This window comes from Meleagris gallopavo, chromosome 3 (assembly GCF_905368555.1).
Source record: "Meleagris gallopavo chromosome 3, MGAL_WU_HG_1.1, whole genome shotgun sequence".
In the NCBI taxonomy this organism is placed as follows: domain Eukaryota; kingdom Metazoa; phylum Chordata; class Aves; order Galliformes; family Phasianidae; genus Meleagris; species Meleagris gallopavo.
The window spans coordinates 49681692-49703152 of NC_139406.1; the positions used below are offsets into that span (position 1 = coordinate 49681692).

General features: G+C 41.2%; 1 protein-coding gene across 2 annotated transcripts in view; it reads left to right on the forward strand.

Annotated features, from left to right (window-relative positions):
- Positions 1-5551: 5551 nt before the first annotated feature.
- The window catches only part of TAF4B (TATA-box binding protein associated factor 4b), a 70270-nt gene continuing 54360 nt past the window's right edge, over positions 5552-21461 (forward strand). For both annotated transcript variants that reach the window (XM_085220923.1, XM_031552843.2), the window contains exons 1-3: positions 5552-6187; positions 20411-20559; positions 21314-21421. In XM_085220923.1, the coding sequence (XP_085077049.1) occupies positions 5914-6187; positions 20411-20559; positions 21314-21421 (531 nt within the window). In that variant the 5' untranslated portion in view covers positions 5552-5913. The remainder of the gene's footprint in view (positions 6188-20410; positions 20560-21313; positions 21422-21461) is intronic.

A 21461-nucleotide genomic window follows, 5' to 3' on the forward strand; every position in this document is an offset into this window, starting at 1 on the left:
TTATTTTCCTTCCTCGTGAAAATAACGAAGCATTAAGACCAAATGTTCTTTTTATTTTTTCAAGTCCAGCTTATTTGAAACATTCATGAGTCTAAAAGGAGAAAACAAGATCACAGTTCAAATTCAGAAATTGGGCATTTCCATGGTTTTATTAATTATGTGTTAAAGGTGAACCAAATTCTGAATTGCCAATGGAAGGCGAGCAGATCAGCTAAAAACCATACACCTGCTTAATGCAAGACAATATTCAAGTACAGGAAAGTGGAAGTTAAATGAGTGCACCACACCACCAACAGTCTCCTGCAACTTAATGCTTTTGAGGAAAACTTGGACACAAGCCTGCTTTTTGAAGAAGAATTAATCATTTACCCTGATAAAACTTATTTGTTATGTTCCCAATCAGTAGTGGGTTTGGGGGGAGTTGGTTTTTGATGTTGTTTGGTTGATTTTTTTGTTGTTGTTGTTGTTTGCTTTGTTTTCTTTTTTCACATGGAGAACATAATTTTGTGCTGTAGGTTTATTTTCCCAGCAAAGTTGGAATATTCACCAGAATATTAATTCTTAAACTTTTTTAAAATTAAAATGTCTAGTATTTGGCATAACTACCGATGTAAAAAATAATAATAATTCTTGACACAATTAAACATAGATAAATAGATATAAATTTAAGAAAGTACCTTGTGGCATGTAGTTACAATCTGAATTTAGGATTGTTCATGCTGTTTCCATCTACAGCAATATAATTCCAATCTCTGCTTAAGGATGTAGGAGAACACCAATGCAATTTTGATTTATCTGCACCCGGAGTTCAGGTATTAGCAGAGTAATTTGTGTTACAGCTTTTGCTCAGCCTCATCAGCACTAGGATGCTCCTCAGTGAAATGGCTACTGTTTTGCAGCATAACACAAGACTACGCTTGCTGCACAGTGTTAATGATGGGAAGGAGACGTAGTCCCATTTAGTCTCTCTGGTAACTCTTCTGTTGGTTGCAGGCAGTATCGTAATTTACCATCATCTGATTCTCATATCAAAATCAAGAAAATCTGATTCTGATGGTTGGCATCCTTTTTAAATGCTTCACAAATATTTAGCAGCACTGTTTTTGCTATGGAACATAAATGAATAAACAGATTACAGCACTGCATATGGAAATTGGAATTTATTTTTTTTTTGTCTTATTCCTATTTTTTAGTGTAAAAGATGTTGAAATAAAAGTTTCAGAAATAGAGGGGGAAAGAATCTGAAAAGCAAGAAAAATACGTGAGTCCCAGAACAGTTGTGATGGCTGTTATAAAGTTTTTGAAATTTTAACAGGCAGTAACTGTCTGCAGTGCATTTAGTTGCTGAATGAACTGGCTTCTTCCTAAGATGAGCTCTGTATTTTTCCTGAAACCTAGGGGAGCTGCAGTTATGCTAATCCTGATATGCTTGTTCACCCTACACTTTTGAGAGGCCTGCCTATTCTTTTTTTTCTTGCACATGTTATTTGCCACAAAAATTTACTAACATGTTTTCCAGGAGCTGATGAAAACCACTTTCCCTCAGTGAATTCCTCTGGAAAGCAAGTGGTATCCTTTATGACCTTTTAATGCAGCTATGTAATTCTTAAAATGTTACTTGCTTTAAAACCTAGTTTGTGAGATGCATGTGCTTCCCTGATCATCCAACCTCATCAGATCATGTCTTGTGGCTCATGATGTTGCTTTGCATTCCCCAGACCAGACAATGCACTTGCAGGTAAAGCTTACTTCTGTTTTGTATGGCTCCTCTTGTGCCTAAGCTCAGTGCTCAGTAAGCTCATTTGCTGTTACTAACTCAGTATAGTCAAGCAAACTTTATAGCTTAGAACAATATACAAGTATATGCTCGATTCTTTTGTTCTACCTTCCTGCTGTACTTTTGAATGTTTCATGAGGTTTAAAGCTGTAGTGCACTGTACCTCACGGAACAAAGAGTTTGACTTATGTAAGTGCAATATTTGCTTTGGCATCTGTCAGCCTGAAGGTTCAAAAAGAAAAAGACATCTCCATAAAAGATCATCAGTCAAGAAAAAAATAGGGCAGACTGTGACACCGACTATAAATTTAAAAAAATCAACTGAAATCACTAACATAACGTAAAGTCATGGTTATTTGAGGATGTTAAACATCCTGTCATAGTTTCACTTGGCCATTTTCATTAGTAAATAAGTTAACATTTGCAAAAGTTATTCCATTACTTAGCCTTTTTTGTCCTATCTTCTACTCAGTAATTTCCAGCTAAGTCATTCTCCCTCTTTCCTCTTTTTATTTGGTGTGAAATTTTCTCTTCTCTGATTCTTATTAGTCTTATCTACAGTATCTCACTTTTTTCAGCATCTTTTCTTGAAGAGCTCATCTTCTTTGTTAATATTAAACATGTTTCATGGTAAATCTAGATATGACCTTTTCATTTCTTCCATTAAGATAATCTATTTTAACAAACGAGATTAAATGGTCACAAGTATTTCTTTCCCTTGTTTTGCATTTACATGCTTAATTTAATTCCATAGTGCTTCCAGGTCTGTCATTTAAGAAAGGCTTAAGGCAAATATCAAAAGTTTCTTATTCCAGCTAATTCACTGCTTGTACATAATTGATAATTTATCAATCAGAGAAACAATACAACTTTTGTGAAGAGGATTACTGACAGATTAAAACACTGAAGCATATTATATGTTTTTTATAGGGTTGTAGCAAACTATAGCAAGGTATTTGATGTCAAACTGCCTTCTAGTTTAAGGAGTTTATAGGAGTCTATTGTTTGAAGATTTAAAGCCTGCTGTCTGGTCAGGAATTTTGTGGTATTCAGTCCTTTATCATAATGCATTTTCCCATTGTGGAGAAAGAACTCTTATTTCTTGTGCAGTTTCATAGAGTAATTGATGCATCTGCTTTGTTTGGAGAGAATGCTTATGGGACTTCAACATAGCCCAGTATTATTTTATCATTATTTTTAAGAGATAAATGTAATGCCTCCTATTTATTTTCATAGAAACTATAGCAGATACAAAGAGCACAATAACACTGTTGGATAGAACAAATTCTTAGCTACAAAACACTGTTTGTCAACAAAGTCACAACCATTAGCTATGTGTTTTTGCCAGTGATAAACAAGAGCCTGCATGCCACGCTTGAAAAATCTACACCAGCAGAGGTGACCCACTGTTGCTGTCACTTCTGCTGAATTGCACCATCCACTCTTCACTGTGCTCACATCCACTGGTTGGTCTCTATAGACGTTCAGCAAGTGTCAGTGAATGTCAGTGGGTGCAACTTTTCTACATGGAGGAATTCAGTAACACATCTTTGCTTCCTATGCACTTCCATGTCAGATGCCATTTTGTCAGACTGCTCCTCTGCTGCCATCTGTGACAAGGCAACAAAATGTGATGGAATACTGGTGCAAAGGCTTAGCCTGTACTGCCATACCACCACCATCTGCCTCTGACATCATAGGCTAACATCATAAAACAGGAGGCATTACTTTTGGAGCAGCCCTTGTAATATTTCTAGATCCTCTCTACTTTGTTCGGAGGAGTTTCCCTTTTTATTATCACTGTCTTATACCTTTCCTTTGTTGTCCTTCATGTTACTTACTTTGTTCCTTTTGCAGACTTGGGATGTTTTCTCTCACTATGCCGTACTTCCTGTTCACTATCTTCACACTGTGGTTCAACCAGTTTTTTGCATATTCTTTGACTTCAGCTTTTTCTTTTGGTCTCGTCCAAGTATGATTTCAATCCTGAGCACTCTTGTGGTGGTCTCAGGGATTCCTTCAGAAGATGAATGGCCCTAAGATAAGAAAGCTTGGACTTAACTAATGAGCCTACTCCATTCTTCCCTGAAGTCCCAGTGAAGTAGAACTTGTTTTGTGCACAGCATGACTTTCAGTGCATTGTATTCCTTCTGTCACTAGTTGCTACTGGTTTTGATTGCTGGAACAGAAATTTCTCCATCTTCTCTGAACATCCTTCAGTGTGTGGGAGGTAACTCATGCCCTGGTTGTTACCTTAGTCATGGAACATAGGCTCATACACGTAAGTAATTGTGATTTAATTTGCTCAGACTTGAAAGATCTGTGAGGGGTATGGAGACTGCCTCTCCATGGTGTACCCCATAGCCTCCTCTTCCAGAGTCGTTTTCATCCACTGTTTTGCTTTGAAACTGTAAACATTCATAGAATCATTAAGGTTGGAAAAGACCACCAAGATCATCTAGTCCAACCATTAACCCATTATGACCATGCCCACTAACTGTGTCCCTCAGTGCCACTTTCTTATCCTATTCTTGAACACTCCCAGGGACAGTGACATCACCACCACCCTGGGCAGCGTATTTCAATACCATACCACTATTTCTGAGAAGGTTTTCTGAATATTCAACCTGAACCTTTCCTGGAACCACACCTTAATGACATTACTATTGTTCTATTGCTGTTACCTGGAAGATGAGGTTGACCCCCACTTTGCTACAACCTAATTTCAGGCAGCTGTAGAGAGCAATAAGATCTTCCTGAGTTTCCTCTTCTCCAGAAGCTGCTCTGTTGTTGCTCCCTCTGTGGGATTTTGGTCTGAGTTTCTTCTGGAAGAGCAGGAGAATGGTTGAGGCTGGAGGAATGGGAGCGGTGGTGATGAGGGCAAGGAGATGCTGTGCAAGAGAGCAAGTGCTGTGCTTAGATCGCAAATGGTAGATAGGAAGGTAGGAAAATATATCTCTGCACTGTGTCTGACCTGGTATGTTGCAAATCAGGACAGCAGCGCTTTCTGCCAATCTGCTACCAGTGTAACTATGGCACAGGTAGGGCAAGGTGAGCCTGAGGTGTGTAAATATCAAGGCATTTCTTCAGCCAGTCTCTGTGGTGTGTCTTTGTGCTACTGCTGCTGCCTGTAGCAGTTTGGGAGAGTGTGGCTTGACCTTGCTAGACATGAAGCTGTGGCCACGTGCTTGTAGTTCTGAGCGCTCTGTAGTGCTCTGCTTCAACAACTGCTGACAGCATTTTAAAGCAGTAGCATTGTGAAATTAAACAAAGTTGTGAGTGGAAATAGTTGGGGAGTGTTTGTCTTCCTCCTGCAGTGGGATGAACTGTGAGCAGCAGTACACTGAGCCATCTCTCAGAGCACAGAGGGCAGTTGTGTTTTTTGTTTTGTTTTTGCATTCTATTCACATTTTACATGGGTAATATGAGTTGAAACTTCCTTTTTGTTTTTTGCTTTTCTTGCTCTTTGCTGCACGTCGTGCTTTTTGTACTACACACCAAGCCCTGACTCGTGCTGCACTCACCTTGAGCAGGTGAACAGACCTCCTTCAGCTCTATGTGCAAAAGCACGCTTCAGAACCCAGTGAAACACAGCCCTAAATAGCTGAAGGTCACGCCGACATCCCTAACAGAGCAGCATGACCCGCCAGCTGCCTTTGTGAAACAACTTTCAGCGTGTGACGGGAAGTGCCATGAAGGGCCGCGGTTGTTTCCCAAGGGCAGCCGCGCACCCCAAACCCCCGCAGCGCCACGGGATGCCTCCAGCCCCGCCCCGTGACGCGGCGCGGCCCGGCGCGGAGCCTGAGCGCCTGCGCGTCCTCCGCATGGCGCTATAAACACGGCGGGCGGCGGCCGGGCGCGGGCCCTGAGAGGCTTGGGGCAGGGCTGGGCTGGGCGCCGCCGCAGTAGGACGAGCCGGCGGCCCGGGCCCGCCCTCCGCCCGCCCTCTCTCCCTCCCGCCGGCAGGGGAGGCCGGGCCCACGTGGGGCCGCTGAGCAGTAGGCGGCGGGGTGACCATGTGTGCTGGGCGGCGTGCCGCCGGCCGGGGCAGCGCCTGATCGCTGAGCGATGCTGCGGGGCGGCGCGGGGCCCTACGCGACCCGGCCGCCCCCCTCACCTTCTCTTTCTCTTTCTCCATGAGCGCCCCGGCGGCGGCGGCGGCGGCCCCCGTCAGGCTGATGCCCGGCGGGCACCCGGAGCAGCCGCCCGCCGGCTCTTCCGCCGGTGGCCCGGCTCCCGCGTGCGGCAGCCCCGCCGCCAAGGTGCCCGGCTGCCCGGCGCCCTCCGCTCCCTCCGCGGGGGCTCCGGCGGTGCGTGCGGTTGCTGCGGGGGGCCCGCGGCCGCTGGTGGTACCCAAGGGGCCGCCCACCGCCACCATCCAGCTGCCGGCCAACTTCCAGCTGCCCCCAGGTGAGTGCCCCACGCGTGTCCTCCCGCCTCGTCCCTCCCCGTGGGCAAATGGGAGCTCAGGCAGCTGGGTGAGATGGGGAAAGTTGGGATGAGTGCCCCAGGAGTTTGGAGCCGGTCGCTTTTCTGCCCTGTGAGGAGGGTGGGTGAGGTGGGGTGTTTGCTTGCTTTGCGGGACGTGAAGAGCACAGGCGGGCACTTTTAGGGGTGCTCGGAGCACTTGAGGCGGATGCAGGGTGGATGTGGAAGCTGCCGCATAAGGCAACTTTTTACGTTCCACACGAGCTGTTACAGTGAAGTTCTTTTGGCTGTGGTGGCTAACCAGGCCCCTGCGAGCCCTTTGCGGAGCAAAGCATCACTCTGTGTAAGGTGTGCGATGAGAATGCTCGAAGTTCTTGTCTTTTTATCACACCTACGTGGGAAATAAGTTTATGGTTGTACTTCAGGGAGCAGCAAAGAGAACACTGGTGTAGCATCCATACAGCAGTGGTAGTGATGACTTGGGATGCTATCAGGCACTGCCCAGGTGTTCCTACCTGCACCACAGCAACTGATACCACTACTTTTACTTTCCTGAGGTATGGAGTCACCTCAGTGCAATTGTTGCTGCAACTATTTTTTGCCAGGACAGCTCCTTGTTGGAGAATCTTTTTCAGTTACTTCCACATAGGATGCTGCCTAAATGGAGGTCTGACTGTACGTTCAGTCTTCTACTGCTGCATGTTTGCATTTCCTCTTTTTCGTTTCTCTTTCATTTTTCTTTCTTTATTTTTTCTTTTTTAGAGATGCATGCCTCTTTGGGATTTGTTAATATAAGGGTAAAGAAAGTGTTTAATAAGTAAGCTTTGCTTTGGGTTTCCCAGCACTCACATGTGCTGTAATGTCTGGGTAAGTCAGCAGTCAGGGATGAGTCTAACTCCTTGCCAACTTTCCTCTGAAATGAAACATGGTGAAAATTGTTTATTATTTATTATTTATTATTTGATAGTTGGGACTCTCAAATTTTCAGGGTTTTTACCTAATGTTTTGACTCTCTGGAATGTACTGGCATTCAGTTAAACATCTTTCCATGCAGGTGAAGGCATGTATGAATAGCTTGTAGTTTGGGAGGTGCAACTTAGCAATACTTTTTATTTCTTTCTTTTTTTTTTTTCTTTTTCTCTATTATATGTACTATGTGAAGGCATAGTACAGGGTATAAACTGGCTTGTGTTGTGGCAGTTGGCAGATGTAACAAAAGTGGTGTTACCATTCTGTTGCATCATCTTGTTTTCCTTGCTCTTGAGACAAAACTAAGAAAGAAGACTTTGTGTTGAAAGTTCAGAGGTGCCAGTACTCTACAACATTTTTGCTAGAATTTAATACTCCAAAAAGGGCACCGAAGATGTTGGATTTCTTATGAATCAGTAAATGTCTCCAGGAAATGTTTCAGAATGAGCATCCTAAGGACAGTTTTAAAAATGCATTCTTGCTCGATAAAGTGTTAATGTTCTACCTCTGTCTTTATTACCCATTAAAAATTGAATTGATGTAAAAATCATTCAGGTGCTATAAGATGGTATAGCATTAAAACTACAAGTGTTGGACCACTTAGAAAATTCTGACAGTGGAATAAAATACTGAATCCTTAAGCTTGCAGAGTTTATTCCAAAGAAGTTAGAAAACCTAGCCATATGGCCTAAAATGAGCTAGGAAGAGTGCACCTCGCTTTAGAAGAGTGACATTCAACCTGCAGTACCTGTGAAAGCTGGTAAGAAAAATACATGCAGAAAGTATGCTCTCTCTGAATTACAGTTGGAGGCATTGGAAATGTCTTCTTTTAAGAAAAGGTGGATGACAGCAGCACTCTTATCAGTCATTTTGCAGTACTTGTGATCTTGCAGTCTAGAGCAGGTTTTGCTCTTTTAGAGTTATAGACAGTTGCTGTTTGCAGAAAAGAAAGGCATCCAGGACAGCAGAACTTGACTCTATTGTTTGGGGGGCAGAAAAAGTTCTTGAAGACCATGGATTTAGGCTGTTCTTTCTTTTTCAGCTTCTGCTTTTCTCTTCCTTGCCCAGAATAAAGCGAAGAGGTGGGAAAGTTAATGTCTGATGACCAGGTATTTCACTCCTCTGAGCTTGGATTATGCTTCTGCCAAGTGCTACTTCACTGAGTTTCCCATGGAAGATCATTGTGCTTCACAAGTTCTGCAGTGCATACAGAACCAGACTTGTTCATGACTAACAAGGATGTTTAATCATTTTCCTCTACAAAATGCAGGTTTGGGGCTGAATAGCCAGACTAGTGCTGTGTTCCTCTTTTGTCCTTAGAGTATCTCCTGTACTAGCAGTCATGAGGTGGGAGACCATGCCTGCCTGCCTGCCTGCACTATGTTTTCAGCCAAGGACTCTTTCACATACTTCTTTCAACAGGACAGATTCTACCCTGAAGCTTTGGTTGTTGAGTTTTGCTCTTAAAATACTATTAGCTCTTAGACCGGGTGATGGGGCTCTCTCTTCCTAAATAGAAGGAATATCTATGATCGTCAGTTACTCCCGTTGTTAACTTTTGCTGCATTTCAGAGTTTTGTACTTGATGAACTTGTCTATATGACTGGTGAAGACCAGGCAAGGACAATGAGTGCAGTGCTGCCAACAACATGTGCTTCTGACCTCAGCTCTGAGTGCTGTGGTCTGCGTTGTTCCTCCCCAAACTGCAAATGTCTTGTCATGGACCACATTCTTAACAGGGAATTGAACCCTTGGTTAACTTAAGCTTCCTACCACAGGAGGAAATTGTTGGGTTATGCTGTTAAAAGGAGGAAATGGGTAAAGGCTTGGGGAGGGGAAGGAGTAGTGAGATTCCTGGTTACCCTTATTGCATTTCTGATTGTTCTTCATTATAGCTGAGTAGTGCAAATATATTGTGTTAAGTAATATTAATGCTTTGAGGGGGCCATGAGAAATGTTCATAGCTCAGTTTAGTGTCTTTGGGCCTGACACTTGTTTGGGCAAGTGGAAAGTAGAGAAGTAGTGTGAAAATGAGGAGAGCGTCATACTTTGATTTCCTTTTTTCGTTTTTTGAATGCATTTCTCTGTGTCTGTGTGGATTTTACACTGTCCCTGTCCCTCAAATTGCATACAGGTTTTGGAAGGGACAGTCAGTCATATCCCCTTCTCTCCTGAAGGTACAACACATTGCAGAGCTCATCTGGCTGCTAAGCATCCTCTGTTGTTGCCTTTGGATCTGCTTAGTGTGACGGGCTTTCTGTGGGAGAGAGCTGATCTGCCTGGCTCTGGTTGGTCCTGCTGGTGAGCCACTGCTGAAGGTGTCTACTTCATACATCTGGGCTTGTGTCCTGACTCTGCCTTACTTTAGGCTAGCTGCTGGTGTGAGGCTCAGCTGCTGCACCAAGGCTCCTCTCCATCTGCCTTGGAGGCAAAACAGTGACAGGTACACGTCCTTGGCTCCTATTTGAAGCTCGGTTGTCTTCACTTGTGTATTTTGGCCTGTCCCTGGCAAGCTTTCTGCAGCCTGCAGCTTATCTGGGCTGATAGCAGATAGCTGTTGAGAAGGCATAACTGAGTGTCGTGGCAGGAGGTGGGTAGACAGTGAAGCAGGCACCTGCAGGAAGGAGGAGGGAGCTGAAGCAGTGTTTCTGTGTTTCTCCTAATTGTGTGGGCTCTAAGGTTGTTTGTGTAGGTGAAGGCAGACAAATGTCAGCATTCACGTCTGCAGCCAGCATAGTGGCTTTCCTGTACTGCACTCTGAATCTCCCTTGTTCCATTCTGATGCTGTTTTTTGGTTGTAAAGCTGCATGAGGGTTTTGATGTTTTCATAGTTGCATCAGTCCTTTGTTTTGGAATAGAAGTGCTAATTTTTAACTACTTATGTTTTGATTGTTTAGGAAGTGGTTAGTCAGAATGTTCTTCCAGCACATCAGGAAGCTAGAGACTTTGCTTCAAGGTCCGCAGTTCCTGGATGTGGAATTCTGAGTATAAAACTTGTCCTGTAGATGACCAGTAGGTGCTAAATGATGCATTCTTTCAACCTTTGATATCCCAATAGTGTCCTCTGCTTAGCAGGCTTACCTGGGTTGACTGAAAACTTCCCTCTTCAAAAGCGCCAATGCCAGTCAACTCTTTCCTGAGGAGGATTCATCAGAGCTGTGGCAGACCTGAGGAACCAATTCAAATTTAACATATAGTGAGCAAAAGTCTTCTGCTGCAGCCAGTAGGAATTTCAACTGCTCTGTAGGATTTGATTTGATTTTCACGACTGAATGTGTCTAGCAAAACAGTGCTCTCATATCATTAAACGTGCTGCCCTATGGGAATTATGATTTCAATCTTGGCAGTAGATATAAAGCTAATTTCTAGATTTATGGTTTTCACATAAAAGCAGATGCACTCTGAATACTGAAGCACTGAAATACGATGCTCAGTAAAATTGGTGTTTTAGGCTGTTCCAATCTTAAAGTCAATTGGGCTGTACTGCACAGAATTACAGCTGTTGATTGGTGAATGTTTAACTTAATCCTTAGAAAATGTGAGCCTGACTTCTATTGCTTTTGCGGTATTTAAAGGACCCTTAGGTTACAGCAGAAAAAAATAGCATCATCCGCACACAAATGGATGAAAAAATACTAAAGATAATTCAGTATTACTTTCTCAAAGACTGATGAAGTAGATAAGCTTTGAGTTGTTTATTTCAAGCGGTTTGAAATAACAGCCTTCTTTAAGTTCTCTTACAGAGCCAAGTATTTGCTGTGCCACGTGGTGGAAATCTGTAGTAAGCTTATTGAGTAGAATTGCATCTTACGGTTACTTGTGCAAGTCTTGCTATAAGTTGCAAAGCTTTTGAGGAGTATAAAAAGTGAGTAATTTGTATTGTCCTAGGGTTTGTCTTTGTCTTTTGTCATCTGAAGTTTTTTGCATAAAGCTCCTTCTCTGAAAATCTGGTGATTTCTCAAGAAAAAGATGTGTAATTTATGAAGGTGAAAATACCACAATGGAGGCAAGTAATGTATTTGTTGTTCAGATTTGATGATTAAGGTCTGTCCTGCCATTTCTGTCACCTTAAGAATGAAGTCCTCCGGTAGATCTTTTCTACCAGTATCTCAGGAAAATACTCTGTAATTAAGATTGAAGTAAGGAAAACATGATGGCAGATAGAAAGTCCTTGTTACTAATGAGAAAATCTAGTTTCTGTTAAGCCTGAAGAACTCACGAAGCTCACTGTTCTTGCTGGGTAACTGAAGCAGATGGATGTTATGGCACTTGGTTTTCATAGCTCATGGTTGCAGGCCTCTTCCAGTGCACAGTCCCAGTTTGTCAGAGGCAGAAGAGATGGGTTTGTTAGTATTAGCTATCATAGGAAAGTTTCTTGTGTGGATATTCAGGCAGAATTGAAAGGTGGGTGATGCAATATCCTCTGGTTCGCACACCTCCTGAAGGCTTTCACCTGCAGCTTGCCAAGTGGAAGATGCCAGATAGTTGATGTGGAGCCACCATCTATTTGGTGGTGTACTACAAGGGAATAAAGATTCCCTTGTTGAAAGAGTTAAGTATATTCATAGCATCATTAGGATTAGAAAAGACCACCAAGATCATCTAGTCCAACCATCAACTCATGTCTGTTACTGCTCTAAACTGCACCACTCGGTGCAACATCTACACTTTTCTTGAAAACCTACACAGAAGTGACTCCACCACTTCCCTGAGCAGTCTGTTCCAATACCTCACCACTTTTCCTGAGAAGAAATATGTCCTCATGTCCAATCTGAACCTCCCTTGGCACAACTTAAAGCCATTACTTCTCATCCTATTGCTGTTACCTGGGTGAAGACGCTGACTCCCACCTCACTAAAACCTCCTTTCAGGGAATTGTAGTGATAAAGTCTCCACTGAGCTATTCCAGTTCTCTCAGCTGCTCCGCATAAGACTTGTGCACCAGACCCTTCACATCTCCATTTCCTTTCTTCAGAATGCCTTTATATAACTTCTCATTACTGTTGAAATATCACACAGTTCGTTACAGTTTCAACAGTAACTGTGTAGAGAGGTCTTAATACTTCCATGAATATTTTGCTGTCTTCTACAAGAATTTTTGTTTGCTCCATCCTGTTTAGGAGAAGGGCGATAGTCAGTGTTAAAACTCAGTGTTAAGCCCCTTGCTTGTCTTACTGAAATATATGAAAATCCATCCAGAAGAGGAGTGAGTTTGTACGTTAGAGAAAATCAAGTGGAATTCAACCTGCTGCTGCTGTTCTCTCCGTGAACTCTAAGAAAACAGAAGTCTCATTGTAAAGCTAATCTGGATTGAGTTAATTCTCCTCTTATTTTAAAGAGACAGGAATCTAAAGGGGGATGCTGCTGCCTTGTATTAGAATTCTGTTGTGATGCCAGTTTTTTTTTTTTATCATCTCTTGATTTAAAATTTTTGTATTTGTTGAATCACTTTCCCGTTTCTTTCTAACAATTTCTCTGTCAGAGTGTTCTGGAAATGGGAAGTTTAGGGTACTGATTCTTATGAAGCTGTGTGCTGCAATGTGTCAGACTTCAAACTTAAGATTTAAATAATTTCAGTAAAGACTAGAACTTCAGGGCAAGCTAGAAGAGGGTGTGGTATATGGATTCAGTACCTTTTTGTAGCAGAAATTCTCTAGAAAACAAGGAGATGTCGCTTGGGCTCCTTTGAGGTACTATTTCATTGCTATCAGCGGAGTCCTCTGCAAATACACAAAACTCCTTCATGAAGAAGTAACGGGTCCATTAGAACTCAAAGTCAGATCATTTTATCTATAGAAAGTCCTAGAACTGTCTGATTCCTTAGGCAAGAAACCAAGCTTTGTGTAGTAAAGTTGCAAGCCACGGAGATAAGATGCAGAAATGCTGATGGGAAATCACAGAACCATAGAACGATCCCAGGAGCTGAAAGACATGGCTCAAGGACGTGAGTTAGATGTTCTCACGATGCCAGATAAGACTGCCTAGTGGAATGCAGAGTTGGCTTGGAATCCCGTATGCTCACCCATAATAAAACCAGAAACTCTTGGGATTCTAGTGTAATAAATACACTTCAAATTTGAATACAAGCAGTAGTGCCGTCTTGGAACTAGGCCCAGAAAACATCTAGGATCTGTCAGTTATTTACAGCCCCTCCAAGATCCAACACAATGTCCAGGTTGTCTTCAGTGTTTGGTATGGACATTTCTTGTTTGCTATAAATAAGAGGTGCTCTACCTTGCAGATGGGCTGGTTATGTTTTTGTATAGGGTTTTTACTGTAACTCTGTAAAATTGCGTGGCTATTAATATACTTTCAAATAATGAAGTTTTAACTGTGTGTGCAGCATAGGAAAACTCTTAATGGGAGCACGGGCCTGTAATCTGTGAAAAGGCGTAAATGCTGTGGGGAGGAGAAGGCGGGACTGCTGGTCTGTGAAACAGATATCCGTCTGGGCACAAAAAATGCATTAGCGAGCAGCTAGCATCCAGCAGTTTGGACAAGACTTACTCATTAAGCTGTGTCTGAAACTTGGCTTCAGATATTTGCATTTTTAGCATTTTGTTACATTAGAAGTTATAGGCCGGAGTGTTGTGGTTTAACCTAGCAGGTGGCTGGCTCATCACCACACAATCATTCACTCACTCCCCCCTTCTTCTCAGTGGAGTGAGGGAAAGAATTAAAAAAACAAACAAAAAACACGCCACCAAAGTAGAAGTCATGGGTTGAGATAAAACTGTTTACTAAGTTAGAGAAAAGGAAAATAGCTATGACCTTATTTATATATGAATGTACATAACAAGTGATGCACAAGTAACTGCTCACTACCCCCTGACTGATGCCTAGCTAGTTCCCTGAGCTGTGGAAGAAGAGGGAGAGATGAACTCCCACCTCCCCTCAAAACTTGTTTCTGCTTGATATCATGTGGTATAGAATATCCCTTTGGCCAGCTGTCCTAATTCTGTTTCCTCCCAGTTCCTTGGGCCCTTCCCTGCGAATGGCCTTGCCTTTGCACAACACTGTTTAGCAGGCAATTGTAAACACCTGTTTGTTACCAACAGTGTTTTTCTCCTAGAACCAAAACAGCATCATATCAAGCACTCTGAAGAAACCAATTATGTTGCAGCTGAAATGAAGACAGAGTTCACAAGTTCACGTTGTGGTGTTTGTGCACTTGGCAAAGATGCAATCGACTTATTTAAAGCACTTGTGGTATATGGTATTTCCCTGCACCCTTGTGTTTAATCAAGCCTATCTCTGTTCCCTTGTAGGACAGACACAAATTAGGATTATTCCCTTTGAATGCTTTTTTTGACGTGGAGATCCATGTACCTCTGTGCAAAACAAGGAGTCTTGAGTTAGAAGTAAATGTTAGGTATCTCAAGGTGGTACTGCAAAATCCATGCACTAGTCAGTTCCTGAGTCAGTGGCACAAACACCCTTTAGTATACAAAATATCCCTGGAACAGGGAAACCATGCAAAGGATATCTTCTGGGAGAGGCAATTATTGAATTTGTGAAATGACACGTGAGGCGAATCAAATTCTTTAGGGTTTGTGTATGTGGTAATGCTGGTTGCTGCCATACAAGCGCTGATTATGGGTTGGTCATGATTGAATTCCTCTTGTATCTACTGACATCACCTTCTACAGTTCGTAATGACTGTCTCATGCAGTGAAGTGCTTTATGAATGCAGTCTACTACAAGCTGAGCAAGCCAGTTTGGTCTGTGTAGTGTAGACAATCCCTCTGTCCTTGTGTGGAAACTCTTAAAGAGATACCACAAGAAATCCCCAAGCAGGAGGTATTTGTGGCTCACCAGAAGATCAGTTGTCCAAATACAATTGTATTCAATTTAGAATAGAAGACAGCATTCATCTCAGTGGGCTAGGTGCTAAACCTAGCAGCTAAACCTCTGTGGTTGCATAATTTTAAGAGTGAGAAGTTACACTTGTCGTTGATGTTTTCTCTGGATTGGTCTGTCTTCCTTTCTTCATATTCAGTACAGGAATCTGAAGTAGACATCCACGAAGACTCAGGTACTAGTTGGGGGTTTATGAGGAATAAGTAGTTACTGTGCATGCTGTAGGGTCCATACTTAATATGAAAAAATAAGGCCCCAGCATATTGAGTCACGTACAAGTTGGGTTGCACAGTATCTAACTCAGTTATCCTGTCTTTCATGGTATTTCATGAAAATTTTATCTGTAGTGGACTCTTCCAGCCTGTCTACAACACAGTGTACCTCGCTGTGGTCACTGTTTAAATAGTCAGTCTTTAATAATGAGCGTTTGAGATCTGTCTTATTCCTGAAATTTGTAACTCTTAAATGACTCAAGAAAAAATGCTTTTTTTTTTTTTTTTTTTAAAGAATGCATTCAGAGAGAAAAATTATTTTCAAAGCAGTTGCATGGATTAGTGGTATTTAGCCTTTTATTTTCTGGATTTCAATTCATCCTAAAGAGCCAGACTAAGAAACTTAAAACCAGTGTTCCTTTCAAGTTGACATTCTGTTCCTACTAAAATATTATCTTCAAAACTTGCTTTTACCTTGTAATGTCTTAAAAGCTGTTACTTTGTTTTGAGTAGTTTGGTAAAAATAGGATTTTTTTTAGGAATGGAGAGCATTTGTTTTAATGTCCACTTGTTTTGGGATATGCAAGTCTCATTTAACACTGTATTTATAATTATTGTTTTTTACCTGTAATTCAAAGTGAATTTTACTAAAGTTGTGAGCATATCTGATGCCCGCAGCCCTTGTTTCAAAATGAACAACCTTTGTTTGAAAGCAGCTATTGCACTCTCTTAAATGAATAGGGCCTGATTTAGTTTGCTCTTGCTTGTGTTTTATTTAGGAAGCAAGTGTGAAAGGTATTAGGTATTATTTCCTAAGTAGGAGACCTCTTTTCACTTTCTTATGTTGCGCTGCAGTCTACTATTGCAAAGCAGTTCTAAATAGCTGTTGTGCTAAGCAGTTCTGTTGGAAATCATGTAATCAAAGTGGTGATTTAACATGACAGTTTAAGCTTCAAATGTAACAACATATGGTGCATCTCCACAAGAGCACACCTGCTAGCTAGTGCATTTCAGGTATGTGCAAACTCCTTTTGGATGTTCTCCTTTGGAAGTGGCCTTGACAGAGATTGAATGGTGAAAGTTGCCCTTGTGGGATGCTTTTTACATTCATTGTTGTGTAGTACTGTTGGGGAAGTCCTGGGCTTTGCTTGGTGGCACAACTTAAATTTATTTCCAATAGTGCAGTTTTGTTGACACTATTCCCTGAAGCCCATGCAGGTGATGTTACCATGATATAAACAGGTCTCTGCCTTAATCTCACAGTGTGTTGTTTACATATCTGGTAACGTTTTTGCCTTTGATGTTTCTGGTTATAAGAAACTCATCCCTCAACTTCATCAGGTATCTGGAAGCTGCTCCTTCCACTAACCTGTGTTTGTTCTGTTTTTTTATTCCCAACTTGGATGATCAGCACAGCCATGGCTTAGAAAACTCAAATTGGATTCTAATCTGTTTAAAAAAAGCTTGGTTTCCTTGGCAGGTACGATTGGCAAAGCATAAACTTATAACTGAGTTTTCTTGTATTTGAAGCAGCAAATGGGAATTTAATAGACACGTTTTGGTTTTCCATAACACAAGCTGGCCGGGTAAGATGTGCTGTGAGTAGTGACTGCCCAGCCCTGGTCTGAGTGGTGCTGGGCATCCTTTCTGAAGGCCAAGCTTCTGGAGCTTCTCTAAAGGAGAAGGTAGGTCACTGGGGAGAGCTGTCAAGCTGTCAGGTAGACTTCACTGTGAGAACCTGTAGTGTGGTTTCTTCTGATTAGCCTCAAAGGAAGCTGAGCTGGGTCTTGGTTGTCGGTTCCTTCTCTCTTGGCTTTCCTACAGGACTGCGTGTGGAGGTAGGATTAGTAACTTCAGCATTAGGTCATTTCTTCTGATTCAAGGTGGAAGGGAAGTATCCAAGGGTTGTGGGTTTTTTGTGTGAAGCAATGGAAAAGTATAATTTGCCACAATCGGAAATGGAAATTCTTTAGATGATCCATTTGTTGGTTTGCTGTCAATTCTTAACATTGGGTTGTAACTGCCAAACTGTGTGTTTGAGGCTTTGAAGTGATGTCTTATGGCTTTTCATAACACAGATTGCAATAGTGGAAGTTTCAGATTTGTCTTAATTTATTTTCTAAAGCCAGCCATTTAAGTATTACACCTGCAAGAACAATAGTGGTGGGTTACCATCACATTGGGCTTGTCGGTTTTAGAGTTCTAGTTTCACTAGTTGTTGCAAAAAGCTATGAACATGAAGAGGCTTCCACTGTATAAAAATTCTGCTGAATTGTACAAATAGGGCAGAATTTAAGTTTGTTCTAAGTGGAAAGGTTCCTGTTATGCCAGAGAGGCCTACGTGACTGGAGTGGCCTTGGGTAACTTCTGCTATGGATGCTCTCACCCAAAACAAGCTTAAAGGCACTTCTAACAGCTTTGATGAAGCATGGATGTCCTTTTGTAAACTAATTCTGCTACTAGGTGGAAAGTTGCCTCGTGTCTCAGTGCATGATGTTGATGGGTTACTTGACTGTCACAATGAGATGTGTTACTATGAGCTGTTGGTATTTATGGTGGGAAGGGTTTTTTGTGCGTTTCTTTTAATTGTTCAATAATTTGCTTATAAACTGTACTGTATTTGCATAAGCTTGCTGCCAGTGTTGCTCTTGTGTTAATTTCTTGTCAAGCGGAGCCTGTTGGAAGCACTTCCCATTGAGGTGATTGGAGGAGAGAATACTCTTCAGGCATGATGTTCATTTCTGGTGGAGCTTAACTGAAACTTCGCACCAGTTGTGCAAAAAATAACCGTATAACTGTGCTAAGTGTGGTAATTATCCTATTGTATGCAGTACAATTCAGAGATACAGCATCTGTGCTTCTGTCAGTTTTGCTAAAAAAAGATATCAAATGATAAGATATCCAAATATATGACAACAAAGAGTATAATATGTTCCAAATCTCGAAAGGAATTAAACTAAACTTACAGGCACCTTCTTAGAGTAGAGCTAGCATTGACATTTTTAAGTAAGCTGAGAAAGGGAAAATCTAAAACTAGTAGAAATAATAGTTCTACAGACTTGAATATAGACCTAGTGCAGAGAGAAATGTTCTTGTTATCAAAATGTGTGCATCATCAGCTTTCTCTCTTCCCTTGGAATCTGCATAAACATGTGATGTGAACAAGGAAAAATGCACTTTTTCTGACTGATGAGAAATTGCATGCTATGAATCACTGTTTAAATAAGATAGTGAGAAAAGAAAATTGAAAACCAGGTATCTCTTCTGTGATTCCAGGCATTAATGGATTAAATTAAAACATCCATCTGTACCGAAATATAACTGTAGTCAAGATTTCAGAGGAGCAGGAGAAAGCTGAGTTGTAAGATGGAACAAGTGTTTTTCTGGATTTGCAACTGTCTTGTGAATCTGCCCTGGCAAGGTTGGTTGAGAATGGGGGGAATCATTCTAGATGTGGCTCCTTTGGTCTTAGTTTGTGTTATTTAAGTGATGATATGTTGTCTTTTCAGAGTTTTATGCAAAATTTTTTGCTGCCTTGCAGTTTCCTCTTAGGCTTTTGGGATGAAAAGCTGCTTCTAAGCACATAGCTATAGCTTTGTGTTTATTGGCTTTTTTTTTTGTGCTTGCCACTTTAAGTGTGCTATTTATTTTAACTCAAAAGAAAAGTTCTAGGTTATATTGTATGCTGTATTTTGACTTCTTCCAACAAGCCAGGTAGTGAAAAGATTGTTCTCTTGATACACAGTTATTATACACCAGAAAATATTATAAGCATGCGTTGAATATATGGGATTCTTTAGATATTGGCTAGCCTGCAAGAAGATTCTCAGCATTACAGAACTGTAGGAGTTGGAAGGGATGAGATCAATCTCCTCCCTGCTTAAGCAGATTCTCTGGAGTTCTATGCAATCCTCAAAGAAAAAAAAAAAAGTTTAAATACTCTTATTTACTCTTATTTATTTACTGGATGTACTTATGTACTGGGATGTGTGAGCGACTACTGTGTGGGGCAATGGTGATAGCTGCTGTTGAAGGTAAAAGGGGGTGATGTGCCAGCAAAAACAAGCTGCTCTGTAGCTGCTGTGAAGGATCTGCAGCAGTTGAGGCCAGGAATCCATCTGGCTTTCTGTAGTTGTGACCCTGATGAAAGATCTGGATTTTCAGGAGTCCAGCCATTGTAAGGACTGACAGGGAGGAAGGGGGGGCATTGGTAGCTGAGTGGCTTCCAAATATGTGGAAGAGTGGATGACACTGTGTTGTAGCATATGATTCTCTTTAGAGTACTTTTAATTGAAAGGCTTAATAAAAAATACTTCTGTTTGTTAATTGTTAAATTGTTGGTCATTATTACTGACAGGATGAGAGAAAGGCTCATTTGTGTTCTGTTGATGTTGCTGCGGGCTTAGAAGGAAAAATAAACACTAAAGAAACAAAGCAGAAGAGTCTACTTTTTCGAAGGAATCTTCCTATTTAGCTACAAGCAACTTTGATTAAATCCATAAATTTGAATGTTTTTGGACAGATCCTTGACAGAGGGACATCTTCAAATGTGTGAATAGGCTTAGCTTTCAGTGGGGAACCACTGCCTTCTGTTTAAAGGGATGGCCTTGATGTAGGTAGGCGAACTGGCATTATTCAGGCTCCATTTTCCAGTACAGGCTTCCTCTAAACTGTGTCTTCACCTGTAAGCGTGCACCTAAATGTTCAGAAAGTCAAAATGTGTAGAAGCAGCTAACTCTGATAGTGATGATGCATTTTGCAGACTGAAGAACTCTTCAAAGGGTGTTTATTATTAAAGTATTTCCAGAAGGTCTGTGTGGTGGTGGGGAGGAATGGCTTGCTTGTCTTTTTTTTTTCTTTTTTTTTTTTTTAATCTCAAATTTCTTTTGACTCAAATGATGCATTGATTTGCAATTAGTCGTGTGAAGTTTTGATATGATTGTCTGGTCAAGTTTGTTATTTGACTTTAGGGGTTGTTTTCTGTTATAAAATGCAGAGTAAAACTGTTGTAGGCTTTTAGCGCTTACTTTATGGGCAGCTGTTCCTTGGAGTAAGAAACTAAATACTACATTTGCTTATCAATGTGGTCTAGCTATTTCTTCCACAGAAACAGCAAAGCCATAACATCCCTTAATTTCTAACATTGGATGTTTTTCTCCAACAGGAACTGTTCTTATCAGAAGCAGCAATGGTCAACTGATGCTAGTATCTCAGCAAGCAATAGCACGAGCACAGCCTCAACCACAAAATAACACAAGCGTACGACTGTCTGTACCTACCAGCACACCTGCAGTCAGAATATGTGCTGTACAGGTAAATTCCCTCACAGGTTTAATTTGTATGTTAGCATGGTCATAACAGGGTTTGCAAATAAGCTGTTAAGGGTTAACTAAGCATTTGAATGTTTTCTGAGCAGCATGGTTGGTGTGTTTTGCACAGTGAAGCTCATGTACCTATCTTTCTGTCTTTCAAACCACTAATTGTTACGTTTGGGGTTGTACAAGTTAAGGAATTCCTGTCTTACAAGAAAGATGTTTTGTGTTTTTCCTTTTTTTTTTTTTTTTTTTTAAAAAACCAGCTGCTACCTAAATGGTTACTGCTAGGTAACTGCAGCTTTTTGATCTTCTGATGGGATACTTCTATGAAGCAAAAGGAAGCTGAGAACCTTTCCTTTGTTCCTTTGAAGGATGTTCCTTCTCATTCCCTAAACTCTGCTGGCTTTTTGCTTACATTTTTTATAACGGAAAGTAAGAGTTGATCCAAAAAAGAGACATCTACTTAATACTACCAACATTCTCATCCTTTAATCATTTTATTTTGATTAGGAATTGTGGCTAACTGTCCCTGAATATGTTCTCACATATAAAACCAGTAGGCAGATAGCTTTGTTGAAAAATGGTCCAAGCATACGGGTTTTATGAATGTTACTTGTCTTGTTTTTTTATGAGTGGTTTATATCAAACAGGAACAAATCCTAACTTCAGGGTCTGTTTTGTCACTGGCTTGTCTGACAACTGTTCTCTGCATGTGTATGATTACTATTATTACTTTTTTTTTTTTTTAAAAGAACTCTGGCACCCAGTTAATAAAGAAAGCAGTACCTACTCCTTTGAAAACATTATCTCAAACAACAAATGCTGTGACTTCTACTGTTCAGTCACCTGCTGTTATACAGGTAGGTGGCAAGATTCATTGTACAATGAAAGAAGCGATGA